Below are 13,271 nucleotides of genomic sequence, written 5' to 3'. Positions count from 1 at the left end.
ACATTAGATAGACAAGGCCTATTCTTTTACTGTATTGGGTGGGTACGGGGTTTCCTCTCAACAAGACTTAGCAAATTAGGTATGAGAGAGAAGGTCATGGGAATAGGGTGCGTGAGGAGAGTGTTATGTTTTGAACTGTTAGAAGTCTGCACAACATGTGGCGCTGGCTTACAGGGGTCTTTGCAGCTCTGACTGGGGAAAGCTCCCCTCGCTCTAAAGCAAACCTGCTCTATGAGCCATAACAGATATTTCCCAGGCATGGCAGCTGCTTTTCCACAGCGCATGGAGTGGCTGGAAGTGTTTTATGCATGTACCTGTGTACTTGGAATGCAAGCATGAGAGTGTTTGTGCTCTGTTAACACCATAGCACATCATAACATCCTTTTTTTTTCTTTTTACTCTTCTCTCCTTCCGGACAGGTGTGAAAAACATTGGCCACAATGACGATATCCAGAGGCTCAGAGGCGAACGCTCACGGTCCGTTTGAGAGACGCGGGACGTGGAGATGGACGGCGCTGCTGCTGCTGCACGTGGGCCTGGAGGTGATAGGCGTGCTCTCTTCCGTGGCCCTAGGATCACAGGAGGGAACGCTGGGACTGAAGCTGGACGAGGAGCAGCCAGCGGGTACTATCGTAGGAGACATCAGCGCAGGCCTGCCGCCAGGCATCACGGCGTCGCTCTACTTCATCTCCGATCACGATGATAAGGGTGTGGGGAATGACCTCCTCATCGACGAAACCACTGGCATCATTAAGACGGCACGGCGTCTAGACCGGGAGGAGCGGGACCACTACAGCTTCACGGCAGTCACCATGACGGGCGTCACGGTGCAGGTGTCCATCACGGTGAATGACATCAATGACCACTCACCCTCTTTTCCCAAGAGCAAGGCCTTGCTGAAGATCCCCGAACACACTGCAGTGGGGACCCGCTTCTCTCTGGACCCAGCAACCGATGCCGACGAAGACCAGTTCACCACCCAGGGTTACGTGATCAAAGATGGCAATGTGGGGCAGGTATTTCGACTCGAAACTAAGAGAGCTGCCAACACAGTCCTTTACCTGGACCTGGTGGTCAATGGTGTTCTGGACAGGGAAAAAAGATCATCTTATTCTCTTGTCCTCGAGGCCTTTGATGGGGGCAATCCAAAGAGGACAGGCCAGATGACCTTGGATGTGTCGGTGCAGGATGTCAACGACCACGCACCTGTGTTCAACCAGAGCCGTTACCATGCCATCATCTCTGAGAGCCTCCCACAAGGCAGTAACATCCTACAGGTTTTCGCCTCAGATGCTGACGAGGGGGACAATGGCCTCGTGCTCTATGAAATCAACCGGCGACAGAGCGACCCAGACCGCTACTTTGTAGTCGACCCTCGGTCCGGGATTATCACCCTCAATAAACCACTAGACTATGAAGTGCGCAAGGTCCACGAGCTAGTTGTACAGGCTCGGGACAATGCAAGTCACCCCGAGATTACCAACGCCTTCGTCACCATCCACGTCCGAGACTACAACGACAACCAGCCCACCATGACCATCATCTTCCTCAGCGAGGATGGCTCCCCCCGCATCTCGGAAGGTGCCCAGCCTGGCCAATATGTCGCCCGAATCTCAGTGTCCGACCCCGACTATGGAGAGTACTCCAACGTCAATGTCTCCCTGGAGGGTGGAGATGGCAAGTTTGCCCTCAAAACGAAGGACAGTATTATTTACCTAATCTATGTGGACCAGGCACTGGACCGGGAGACTCGGGACACTTACGAGCTCCGAGTTCTGGCAACTGATTCGGGGACCCCTCCGCTGAGGGCCGAGTCCTCCTTCACCATCCAAGTCATGGACATCAACGACAACCCTCCTCTCTTCGACCAGCAGGCCTACAAGCAGACCATCCCGGAGGTGGTGTACCCCGGCAGCTTTGTCCTGCAGGTCACTGCCCGCGATAAAGACACTGGCCCCAACGGCGAGGTCCGCTATAGCCTCCGACCGGACGAGGGGGCCCACTCCGACTGGTTCTCCATCGACCCTGTGACGGGCATCATCACCACGGTGCTCCAGCTGGATTATGAGAGCAACCCCAAACCGAGGGTGACAGTGGTGGCCACGGATGCCGGCAGGCCGCCCCTCTCCTCAACGGCCGTGGTCGAGATCAGCTTGCAGGATATAAATGACAACACGCCGGTGTTCAGCAACAGCCACTACAACGTGTCCATCAAGGAGAACACGGCACCGGGGACCTGCTTCCTTGAGGTATGAATTCCGCCATGAGCATGTCTCTCTCAATGCCTGTCAGTCTGAAAGGTCTTATCTATTTATGAGAGAAGTCTTAACAACTACTCTCTCTTTTCCACTCTTCTTCACCGCTGCTGAGCATTGCTCTGACGACTCAATCTGTGTGGCTTAGTGGTTTATTATTAAATAAGAATCAGTGAAAGCATGCATGACGAGCATTGTAAGAAGTTGCCCTTGGCATATTTTTAGCATGCCTAGCATATGCAGACATATTCTAGTGTGGGAATTAGAAAGGGGTGGTGTGAGTGTATAGAGACATTACTGCAGCAGAATCCCACCCCCATTGCTAATCAAATAGGATTTAAAGGTATTAGAGAGTTCACCTCCATTCTCTTCAAAGAGATTCACGTAGACCTGTCGGTTCTCCCCATCATGTGCTGTGTTGAAATCGTTTTTTCCATTTTATAATTACATCAAAGTTAACAACCCCTCCCACAAAAAAAAAGAGAATGCAAATGCTTAGAGCAATTGACGACTGTAATAGCATTTCTCAAACGACAATTTATAACTTCACAATAACTTCACAAAAGAATTTCCCCCGTCTTATTATTTAGAGGAATGCCATGATGAGCCACAGTTAGAAGTAATTTCGTCTGTTTTCTGAGATGGCCCACACTGTGCTTTTTGCGAGTAAGAACAAAGTGTGTTTTTCTACTTTTGAAAAAAGGCGAAACTGTCAGTCCCAGACATCAGAGTGCCATGGCAAGAAACGGCGCTGGCAGAGGCTTCTCAACTAGAAACACCCCTCAGCTAAAATAGTTTAGATAAACACAGGAATTCCACATTGTTGCAGGTTCATTTAGCCTCTATTTGGGGAGTATGGTTGGTGAACGCTCCGAAGAATTTGGCATGCAGGACCCTTCCAGGAGAGGGAAGAACTGAGAGCAGGCCGTGTTATGATAAGAGAAGGAAGACAGAAGGAGTGAAAGAGAGTGAGAAAGAGAGAGATGGATTGACAGAGGAGTGGCCAAAGGAAAAACATAGGGAGTGAATTTATAGGGACAGGAAACTTTGACAGCCTTGTTACATCTCAGCTTTGGCAATCTGTGAGGAAGTGTTGAAGCAGCGAAAGGCTCATCTGGAGGGCCTCAGTGAAAGTAGTGGAAAAATCTCTGCCAGGTATAAAACAGAGAGGTCAAATCATCAGGAAAATATGCTGTACAGAGAGGAATGTTGAGTTTCAATAATCAAAGTGACGTTTGTGTTTCATGCTTTAATATGCATGAGTTAAATCAAAATGAATGTGGTCTCAACTTCTACAAGCTATGGCTGATCTCAAATCCTGGTAGTCCTGGTTCTTTTCTCATTGTAATAACTTCGGAAACAGGCACACATTATAGCAGGGGCTTGCTACATCTGGGAAAGGTAAGCTATAATTAGAGGAGCCATTTGATGCAGGCTTACAAGGCTAGTCCTAGTGTTTGTGTTGCTGCTGAATGCAAATCACCTGCAGTAGCATCAGAAGATACAAATTAAAATCTAAATGTAAATAGAAGACTGCAGTTAATCGACCTCATTCCATCTTGCCAGAACCTTCCAAAAATAAAGCTGTTTTCTCCAAGCTGTCACAGAAATGGGAAAGTTGTCAGTCCCACATGGTGCACTGTGGTCACTGTGGTCTCTAGGATCACTTGAGATGTCTAAGATGTGTAGCATGGTCCTGCCTGGTCTGGCCCTCTGAATCACAGGTGGTATGTACATCACAGGCCAGTCAGATAGATTTGCTGGGCAAGGCCCCTCTCTACCCTCTTCATTTCATGAGGGACCATGTTAACTCAAATTACCTACACACTATCACATATCATCAGAACCTTCTTTTTTCTAACACAACACAAGACTGACTAGAAAACAAAAAGAACAGAAAAGAATAGGAGTCTTATGATAGGGTTTGAATGTATGATGTATTTGTGATTGTGTGTTTGCATAACAGTTGAATGATTGTGAATTTTGATTGACTGGCTTTATCACTATGTGAAATCATTCTTGTGCGAGACTCAGAATCTCAGTATCAACACACATTTAGCTATGATGTCATAGTCAAGTTTTAGTGGAGGGGGACAAGGTTTCTTCTTAGTATTCAGTCGCTCAACGGAAGGGCAAATACTGTGTGTGTGTGTGTGTGTGTGTGAGTTGGGGGCTGTCTACTAAATAAACGAAGCACAGAAGGGTCAGACATTTACGTAATGAATGTTGATTTGTCAGCTCGTTCTCGTCTCCTCAGTTTCCTCCGCTCTTGACTCTGGACTGTGGGAGAGAGGCAGATGCTGTTTGTTCTGCCCTGAATATCTAGCACTGATTGCACAAAGGATGTAGTGAATTGTGTTTTTTTTTGTTTTGTTTCGCTTCCCTCATTGTCTCGCATGAGCCTTTTTCTGAGTGCCAGTTCATTCATTTTCTCCTCTAACCCATGCCTTGGAAGGGCCTTATCTCTTCTCTAGCGCTGTGTATTATTTACATAACAGAGAGAGAAAGACCGGCCCCTATTTATTTTTCGGTTTCCTGGTGTTTCCTCTTCGAGTGGGATCTCAGGAGGCTGGGCTACTGCAGTCTTCCTGGCTTCTTCCTGCTGCCCCAGTGGTGTCTGGGATGCCTGACCCCATTCATTGAGCTCTTGTCAGTTTGTGTAGGGGGGGCTAGCATTTCCTCTGGCCTGACACATATGCGTTCTCACACACACACACTCACACTCACAGATGCTGACACACGTGCACACTCCTGTTCATCCTTTCACTGTCTCTGTCTGTCTGTCTTTCTCTCTCTCTCTCTCTCACACACACACACACACACGCACACAAAAACAGACGCACACAAACACACAAAACACACACACACACACACACACACACACACAAACACCCACACATCATGGTTGTGAGGGCCTCCTCACCTCCTCAGTCTATGGGGTCAATTCTCCCCCTGCCCTCCTCTCCCCCTGCCCTCCTCTCCTCTGGCTAGTGAAAATGCCTCCGTGCCTCCGTGTAAGACAAGCAGGGCCCACAGACAGCGCCGCCGGGGGTGTGTCTTTTCCATCTGGACCTTTTCTAATTGCATTTACATTTACGATGCAAACCTGTTGTATCCGTCAGCTTCGACCGCGTGCCAAAGACAGGGAATCTTTTCCACGTCGGTAGCGTGCCTTGGCAGCGTTATGCCAAATTGAACACAGTTCTTGCAAACTAATCATTTACGCTTAACGGCGGGTTTGAAACTTGCAAATGCACACAGTGTGTGAGACAAGGGTGTGTGTGTGTATGGTGGTTAGGGGGCCGTGAGGTTTTGGGGGAGAACATTCTTGGGGTCACGTCTTTGTCATTTCCTTTATGGCCTCAGTGGCACCTGAGCGAGGCCTCTCTCTCGCTCTCTCTGTGTCAACATGTGGTCCCCCCGTCGGCAGGTGAAATCAGCCAAGGTGCCTCGCTGCCCACAAAACCCACAGTAAATATCTCCATGTCTCCACCTGTCGAAGCAATCAGCCACTGCGCGGTGCAAAGTAATATTTTTCCTGAGTCCACGCGGAGAGACTAATCAGGCCGCATTTGACAGACATCTGGAACCTTTGTAAAGGAGGAAGCTACCTGGGGACAGCTTCCTGTAACACAAGCCCAGCGTTCCTAGTGGGGGTCACACTGAAAAGATCCCCAATGGAAACTGGGTCCAGACTGTGGGTACCTACAACGTCTGTGAGACTTATGAGGCGAAACACACCAGAGGATGCAGGTGGTGGAGAAATACGATTTGTGGTTTCTGTCTTTCAACCTTTTTTCTTCGACATATTTGCATAGTTACATGTTCCTGTACATTTTTCGGTGTAAATTGAGGAGGGCTGTTTTCATTGTGTTTGAGTTTGACTAATTCATTCACTCCACAACGGAAGGAGCCGGCAATGTTGTTAAAATATCCAACTGTAACAGCAAAGCTCGCCCCTTCTCTCTGTCTGTCTTTCTCTGTCTATAACTTGCGCTCTCTCTCTGTCCTGCTCATTTTCTCTCCCTCTCTCATGCACATGCACATGCACACAGACACACAGACACACACACTCACACTCAAACGTTGCAGAACAGTTCCCATTACGACATTAAAAACATCTCCACTGAATTGTCACATTAAGCAAATACCTCAAAAGGATAGCTTTGAGCTCATGCTTTCTTTGATTACTCCCAACTCAAACATGTAAAAGATGGGCAGATAGCTGGGGCTTGTGGATAGAGGGGTGGCAGTATGCCTCATTAAACACAATGCTCACTACCATATGGTGCTGTGGTTTCCACACAATCCTCTCTCCTTTTTCTCCTTCCTCTCTCCCTCATTTTATTCAATTTCCCCCTCACCATTTTTTGTCTAGGAACACTTTTTCACATTTTGTCATATCCCTCTTCTGATGCCTGTCTCCCTCTTTCACCCTCTTTGTCTCCTCTCATCAGCAGCTACTCTTTTTGTCTATAGCTTCATCAGCTTCCTTTGTTTCATGGGGTCTGTGCAGTCTTGCCGCACTGCAGTAATCAATAGTTATCAGTCACAAATTAATTGACAGTGCACCCTCTACGTGTGAGCTATTTTGCAAGCAAGCGGAATGTCATTTGTGGGCGGAGGTGTAAAATTGGCTATCGGACACAAAAAAAAAGCCTGACTGAGTCTGGACTCGCAGACATAGAGTCTCTGGCAGACTGGGCATTTCCTTGTGGTGATACCGCACTCCTACACACACTGATAGCTCATTGTGTGGAGAGTGACATTTTGTACAGCCACCAGACAGTCAGAGAGAGAGAGAGAAAGAGACTGAGAGGAAAGAAAACAGTGAATACCAGCAATGGCTTCTTGTGGCTGGAACGCTGTTCATCAGCACAGGCCGAGGCTGCGGGGTGACAGCTGCTCGAGCTTGCAGAGCCACTCTAGCCTCATCGCCACACCATGCTGTGACACTTGTGCCTCTCATCCTCTCCCTCACCCTATTAGTGGACATTATGCTGTTTTCGTGTTTTTTTTTTCTTTCCTCTCTCTATATTTTTTTCTGCTGATCTGTATTTTTCTTTTTAGCAGTGCTATAATTGTTTACCTACAATGCAGGGAGTATAACTCCAAATACACAATTACTTCTACAGTGAACACCTGACATCATCCGCCCATGCAGCAGTGGTGATAATGTCCATATAAGGCACAAACCAGGTCACAGTTGAGGGTACAGTCTTGCTTTTCGAACATGGAGCTAGGAAGAGTCCAGCTTGTATCAGCAGTCCCACAGACACTGGGGAAGGGGAGGAAACATACGGTGACTGAGCGACCTTGTCAGGCAGACAACGGGTGGTCTGGCGCAACACGGTCATCCCCCAGGCAATGCTAATCTAATTTCATGATGTGGTGAGCTAAATGTATAGATGTACTAGTCATTCCCTGGTGTCATTTCATTCATAGGCTCCGGATGTTTTTTTTTTCTTCTTCTCTCTCTCTCTCTTTCTCTTTTCGTCCGAAGTGTTGGGACTCAGATTCTAGAGGGGACGGCAGGTGTTCTCCTCGGCCTGTCTTGGGTTGACAGGGTTTGGGTGATTTCTTTGCTTGCGACTCTCATAACTTTCCCAGAGTGTCGAATTCTCTTGGTACGATCTTAAAGAAACAGAGATAAATGGAGGATGCTTAGGGCCGGCTTTTCACACAGCAGGTGGCCAGCCCTCACATCTGTGTCATATGAGCAGATCGACGCGGTGAGGATCTTGGCAATTCTCTAGAGGACACGTGTTTTCTTGTTTCTACTGGGCCTACCTCTTTAAAAGCAGCTGCTTTTCTCAGTGCTTTTTGATATGTCTGAGACCAAACGCAAACCAATAAACGTACACAAAGTAAAACATTCAAGAAAGAACATTTTCACACAGGCGTGTGTAAGTGCATATACACCGACTCAGACACATGCACACACACACTCTCTCGCTCTCACACACACACACACACACACACACACACACACACACACACACACACACACACACAGACACACACACACAAACACACAAACACACACACACTCAGATAGATAGCTCCAACAGTATCAGCACTGTTAGATTTTCTCCTTTACCTCGCTGCATTAGTCTCCTCTTCCTGACACTTCCTGACTCATATCTGGACAGTACCCTTTTTCCATTGTTGTGTCTCGCTGCTTTTTGCTTGCCATTTATTTATTTTTAGGAGGTCGTAGATAGTTCATAGTAGATGTTTGTGTTCATTTCACATCAGACACTGAGACAAAATGACACAGTGATGGATTGTATTCTCCTCTGCTCTGTCTAACTCTTTAGTTCTCCGGTCTAAAGAAAGCAATCTCACCGTAATGCTCTTCAAGTGTCCTTCACTAGTGAGCTTCAAGCAGTGTAATGTTGGACAAGACACTGTTTGCTATTCCAGCTGCTCGTCGAGCTCTTGCCACTATCTCTTAAATCAAAATGTCTACGTTAGCATGTGCCAAAAAGCTTACACCATTACCCAAAGGCTTATACTCTCTTCTGGCTACAAACAAAAGGTTCACTTGGTTTGGTCATGCTTAAGGCTTGTCCATATGTCAGACAAGAGCACCAATGCTGAAACAATTGAGACGATGCATATGACAACCATGATATTAAAGCTGATGTAAGCTATACAGTTTAACATGATACCTAAAACTAGCCGTCTTGGTCCAGTCTGGCAACTGTCATCAAAAAAGATGCCCTGAAGAAAACAATCTCTCCAGGACTGTTCTGGGCTTTGTAAGCAGCACCATAAAAGTTGTTCTTTTGACCAGTCAGGAAAGTCCAAAAGAATTTGGCATCCTTGTTGACAGTGGCAGAAGCTTGCTAGAAATTCTAACATTGCCTACAGGTGCTTTTTTAAGTTGGCACGTTTAGTGCAACATCCGTGGTCAATGTTATTTTTATGAGCCCTGCCAGAGTAGTATTATCCAGATTTAAATGTATAATGTCCAAATAATCTTTACGGAATTCTGCTTTATGTGAAATGTCCAAAAACTCTCACTGCTTTCTTTACACTCTGTTTTATCGCCTTCCGTCCAAAGGCCAGGCTCCCTTACAAAGATAAAAGACTACATATTCCAGAAAAAACTTGCAGGCGTTCAAGGCTAGCCAAAGTAGCCAAGTAAGATAAAAATAAGATTCATTAGGAGTGAGAGAAAAGAACCAATTAGGGAAAGGGGGTCAAGAGTAAGTTAATTAAGCTGCTTGTTTTTGTTTTTCCTCTCTTTTTCTCTCCCATTTTTGTCCAACCTCTCAAATGATAACAGCTGAATTATGTTTTTGACAGAGGCCACTCCACATTCAAAGTGTCTCAAAAAGACAGAATGAAAGATGCTTTTTTGAACGTTACGTTCCTAGATCTGAAATCTAAATTCGCTACATTTTCCTTTGTCTCCTCTCCCAAGTCTCTGTCTCTCTCTCTGTAGAGCATACCGAGCTGTAAAAGTTTAAGATAACACACACAAATTTCCAAGGCTTCTGTATTGGAATGTATCATTGGGAATACTGATACCTCCCTAATACACCGACCAGTTCTCAACACAACACTTTGTAGCCGACAGACTTTTTCCACAGTCCAGCCCTCCTAAAGTGTTTGTCAGACTTTGGTTTGTGTGGCCATTCAAAGGTAAGTGGTAGTGTCAAAAGGAACTTGCTGTTCCCCTCAATTGCATTCTCAAACACGCTCCTCTCCCTGTACAGCCTTCACGATGTGGTTTTATTCCAGTTCCCAGGCAAAAGAGCCCCTTAAGTGCACGTCAGGATATTCAAAATATCGGATATCCTCTTCATATCTTCCTTTCACCATTCGAGTGATCCGCTCGGTCGGTTTCTAGGACGGGCCTGCTAGCTTATGCCTGGCGCTGTAAATGTCTTTCCTTACGCTGGGTCTGACGATGGAGAGACTGTCTTCTGAGATTCTCCCATGTCGTCTGGTTGGTCCAGTTTCCTCCAGCACCTCCAAAGTAAGCAGCGGCACTCTCTTAATCTGCGGCGAGCACTCCTCATCAAAGACCTCGGCTGTGTGAAATTCAATTATGAAGCTACCGAGAATAGCGCACGGGCGGGCCAGTCATAATAAATGCTGTATTGATTTAATGAAGAGATTGCCATGAAGCTGACCACATTTCTTTTTCCCCATTTCAACGTGCATGGCAGCATACCACCACTGCGGGCTGGACTACTGTGCTCTCCAACACTTTTTGTGGTTGTTGTCATATCTCAGCTGACTCTACTTTCCACTTTGGGTAATGGGTAGTTGCTTTAATGAAACGAATTGAGAAGCACTGAGCTTTCAGTGGCGTGATATGTCACACACACATGCACACACATGCACAGTCACAAACATGTGCATACACACACACACACACACAAACAGACTCATGAATGAGCATACACACACACGCAGGCACACACACACATGCACACACAAACAGACTCATGTATATGCACACACACATGGATAGACTCTAAGCGCGAGACTCAGAGGCACCCACAGGACTCCTTCCATTATTTTTCCCCCCATCGATCCGTCCCTTTCCGTGGTGGTCCATCCCACATCCCATCCCATCATCTGCTAAAATACTCGTCACACAGACTGACAGTTAACTGAGGCTCTCAGTTGGACCCATGTGACACACCAGCATGTTTGGACTTTGGCTATCAGTCCATAATTTACTGTAATTTTGTTGGGTAAATGTATGGTGTGTTTATTTTACAATAAGGAGGCTGTACATTTGTTTGAGGTTTGTGCTTGACAGAGAGACAAAAATGGAGCTACTGAGTTTTTCCAAAACCTCATGCTGAGTTGATTCATGGGCTGCTTTGGACAGTTTTAGGTAAACTTGTTTGAGTTGGCATCACAGGCTCTCCTTATGTGATTCAGACGTTTGCAAGGCAGGCTTTCTCAGGCCAGAGAGAGGAGAACGAAGGCTTTCTTTGAGATTCTCTCCCTCTGATTTTCCTGATAGGCTTTTAAATCAGTAATACCATGCATCAAGGGGCCTCCACTACATACAGTAAATCACGCTAACAATTCACCATGGCTGTATCCGGAAAAAAGACCAAATAAATACATTAATGGAAATACATACGCAATCGCCTATACATGTATCCCTATGGAGATCCAACTTTCCCATCCTCTCATACACAGTCAGTACACTATAGAGTGTAACAGGTGTCCCTCCCTGACAAAGTCATTAATGGTGCAGGACCGGGGTATAGGGGAACTTGTCTGAGCTCACCATTCACAATATTATTTCTTCTTTTTTTCCCACCTCTTTTTCCAGTCCAGGCACTATATAAGAGGCCTCTGTGGAGTTATCAGAAATACCTCATTGTCCTGAGCGCAGAGAAAAAAAGGAAAAAAAACGAAATGGCACGTTGACCTCATGTCTCTGTCAGTGTGATCAAAAGCTCTGACCGGCGCTGGGCGAAGCGGAGCGGAGAGTTCCAGTAGCTGCTGCTGCGCACATCTGGCCCATAGCGCCGCCTGTGTCCGTCGGTCAGGCACACGGTGCGGCCCACGCCGCCACGCTGGAAAAAGATTGTTTGAAAAAAAATAAGAAAGAAAAAAAAGTTTTAATGCATTCTCATCATGGTCCAAGGGATGGAATTACGAGGTCCCAACTCCCGCGGAAGACCTCTTGTCTGCGGGCTGCTACGTGCCGCTGCTGCTGGTGCTGTTTCTTAACTCCCCCCTCTTAAGCGCAGCCGCCCAGAAGGGCTTTTAATAGACCAACCATACCAACTAACTTTCCCCATCAGAACGTTAAATAAGCCGCCTGAGATCACAGGTCTGATTTCTTGGTTACAATTTCTTGAAGGGTTGGTTGTGTGTAACATCCTTGCTGGTACACTTTTGGGGCACTGCAGAGGCAATGTGTGACTGTGGTTAGCATCAATAGACATTAAGCTGTTCTGTGGCTCTGCCCTTCTGCAACACTCACTATATTGAGCAGTAATAGCATCTTAGCTGTAGCATAACAACATTATGTTTTTTTAGTGGTGCTGTCTCTATGTTCTAATGCTAATGGGGCAGGGCCTCTGGGGCTCACAGCTCCCATGGTTGGTGCCCAGATGCCCAGCTGTGGGGAGGGAAGCACAGGCCTTCTCTCTCTCCCTTTGATTGCTACGTGGAGCTCCGGATCTCCCGGCTTAAGCGTCCACCCCTGTGCGAGCGGATATCAGGGCTAATGCAGAGCACCGGTCCCACTGCTGATGAAGAGGAAGTGAGTTTATTTCCTCTTCTTTTTTTTCTTTTTCTGGTGACTCACAGACATGGTTTCTTATCGAGGAACCGCCTTCAAACAGCCAGACACATGCGGCCTAGTGATCAAACGCAGCTTGTGTTTGATTAGGATCTCTGCAAGCAGCGCTAACACGTGCTGGAAGCCCTGTGTGTTCAAGACTTGTAACTGGTAGAGCTCCTGCGCTTGGCGACCAGATGCAGACTGATGCACCACTGGACCCACTCAGTCACACTGATCAATCACTTCAGCAGAATGAACAATTATGTGTATGGGAAGGAAGTAGCTAGGTTATTAATAAAACTGCTGAAAAGATACCATTGATTTAAGAATGCTCCAATCACTATACAATTATTCTGCAATCCACACAGACATAGAACGGCAAACGACAAATGGTCACTAATGCTAGCTCTCTCTCTCTCTCTCTGTCTGTCTCTCTCTCTCTCTCTCTCTCTCTCTCTCTCTCTCTCTCTCTCTCTCTTTCTCTCTCTCTCTCTCTGTGGATATATGCCAGGCTGGTGGTGGTTTAAAAGCTCAGTCTTGCTGCTCTTATAGGGCAGAATGGTAGGAGTCCCTATAAGACAGGCTTGTTAAACAGGAGCTGTTTATGGGGAAGTCATCCTACCCTGGTCACCTCGTTTCCTCTCTTTAGCGTATGTGCTAAATCACACACAATCTCACACACACACACACACACACACACACACACACACACACACACACACACACACACACACACACAC

General features: G+C 46.7%; 1 protein-coding gene across 1 annotated transcript in view; it reads left to right on the top strand.

The window, feature by feature from the left end:
- Nucleotides 1-440: 440 nt before the first annotated feature.
- The window catches only part of dchs1b (dachsous cadherin-related 1b), a gene marked incomplete at both ends in the record, with an annotated part of 78,517 nt that continues 65,686 nt past the window's right edge, over nt 441-13,271 (top strand). Inside the window, one exon of the mRNA XM_080833273.1 lies at nt 441-2,249. Within this exon, the coding sequence (XP_080689399.1) occupies nt 441-2,249 (1,809 nt within the window). The remainder of the gene's footprint in view (nt 2,250-13,271) is intronic.

This window comes from Sprattus sprattus (genome assembly GCF_963457725.1).
Source record: "Sprattus sprattus genome assembly, chromosome: 1".
Taxonomy (NCBI): Eukaryota; Metazoa; Chordata; class Actinopteri; order Clupeiformes; family Clupeidae; genus Sprattus; species Sprattus sprattus.
Note: the sequence above shows the minus strand (reverse complement) of the source record. Positions and strands in the feature narration are given on the sequence as shown.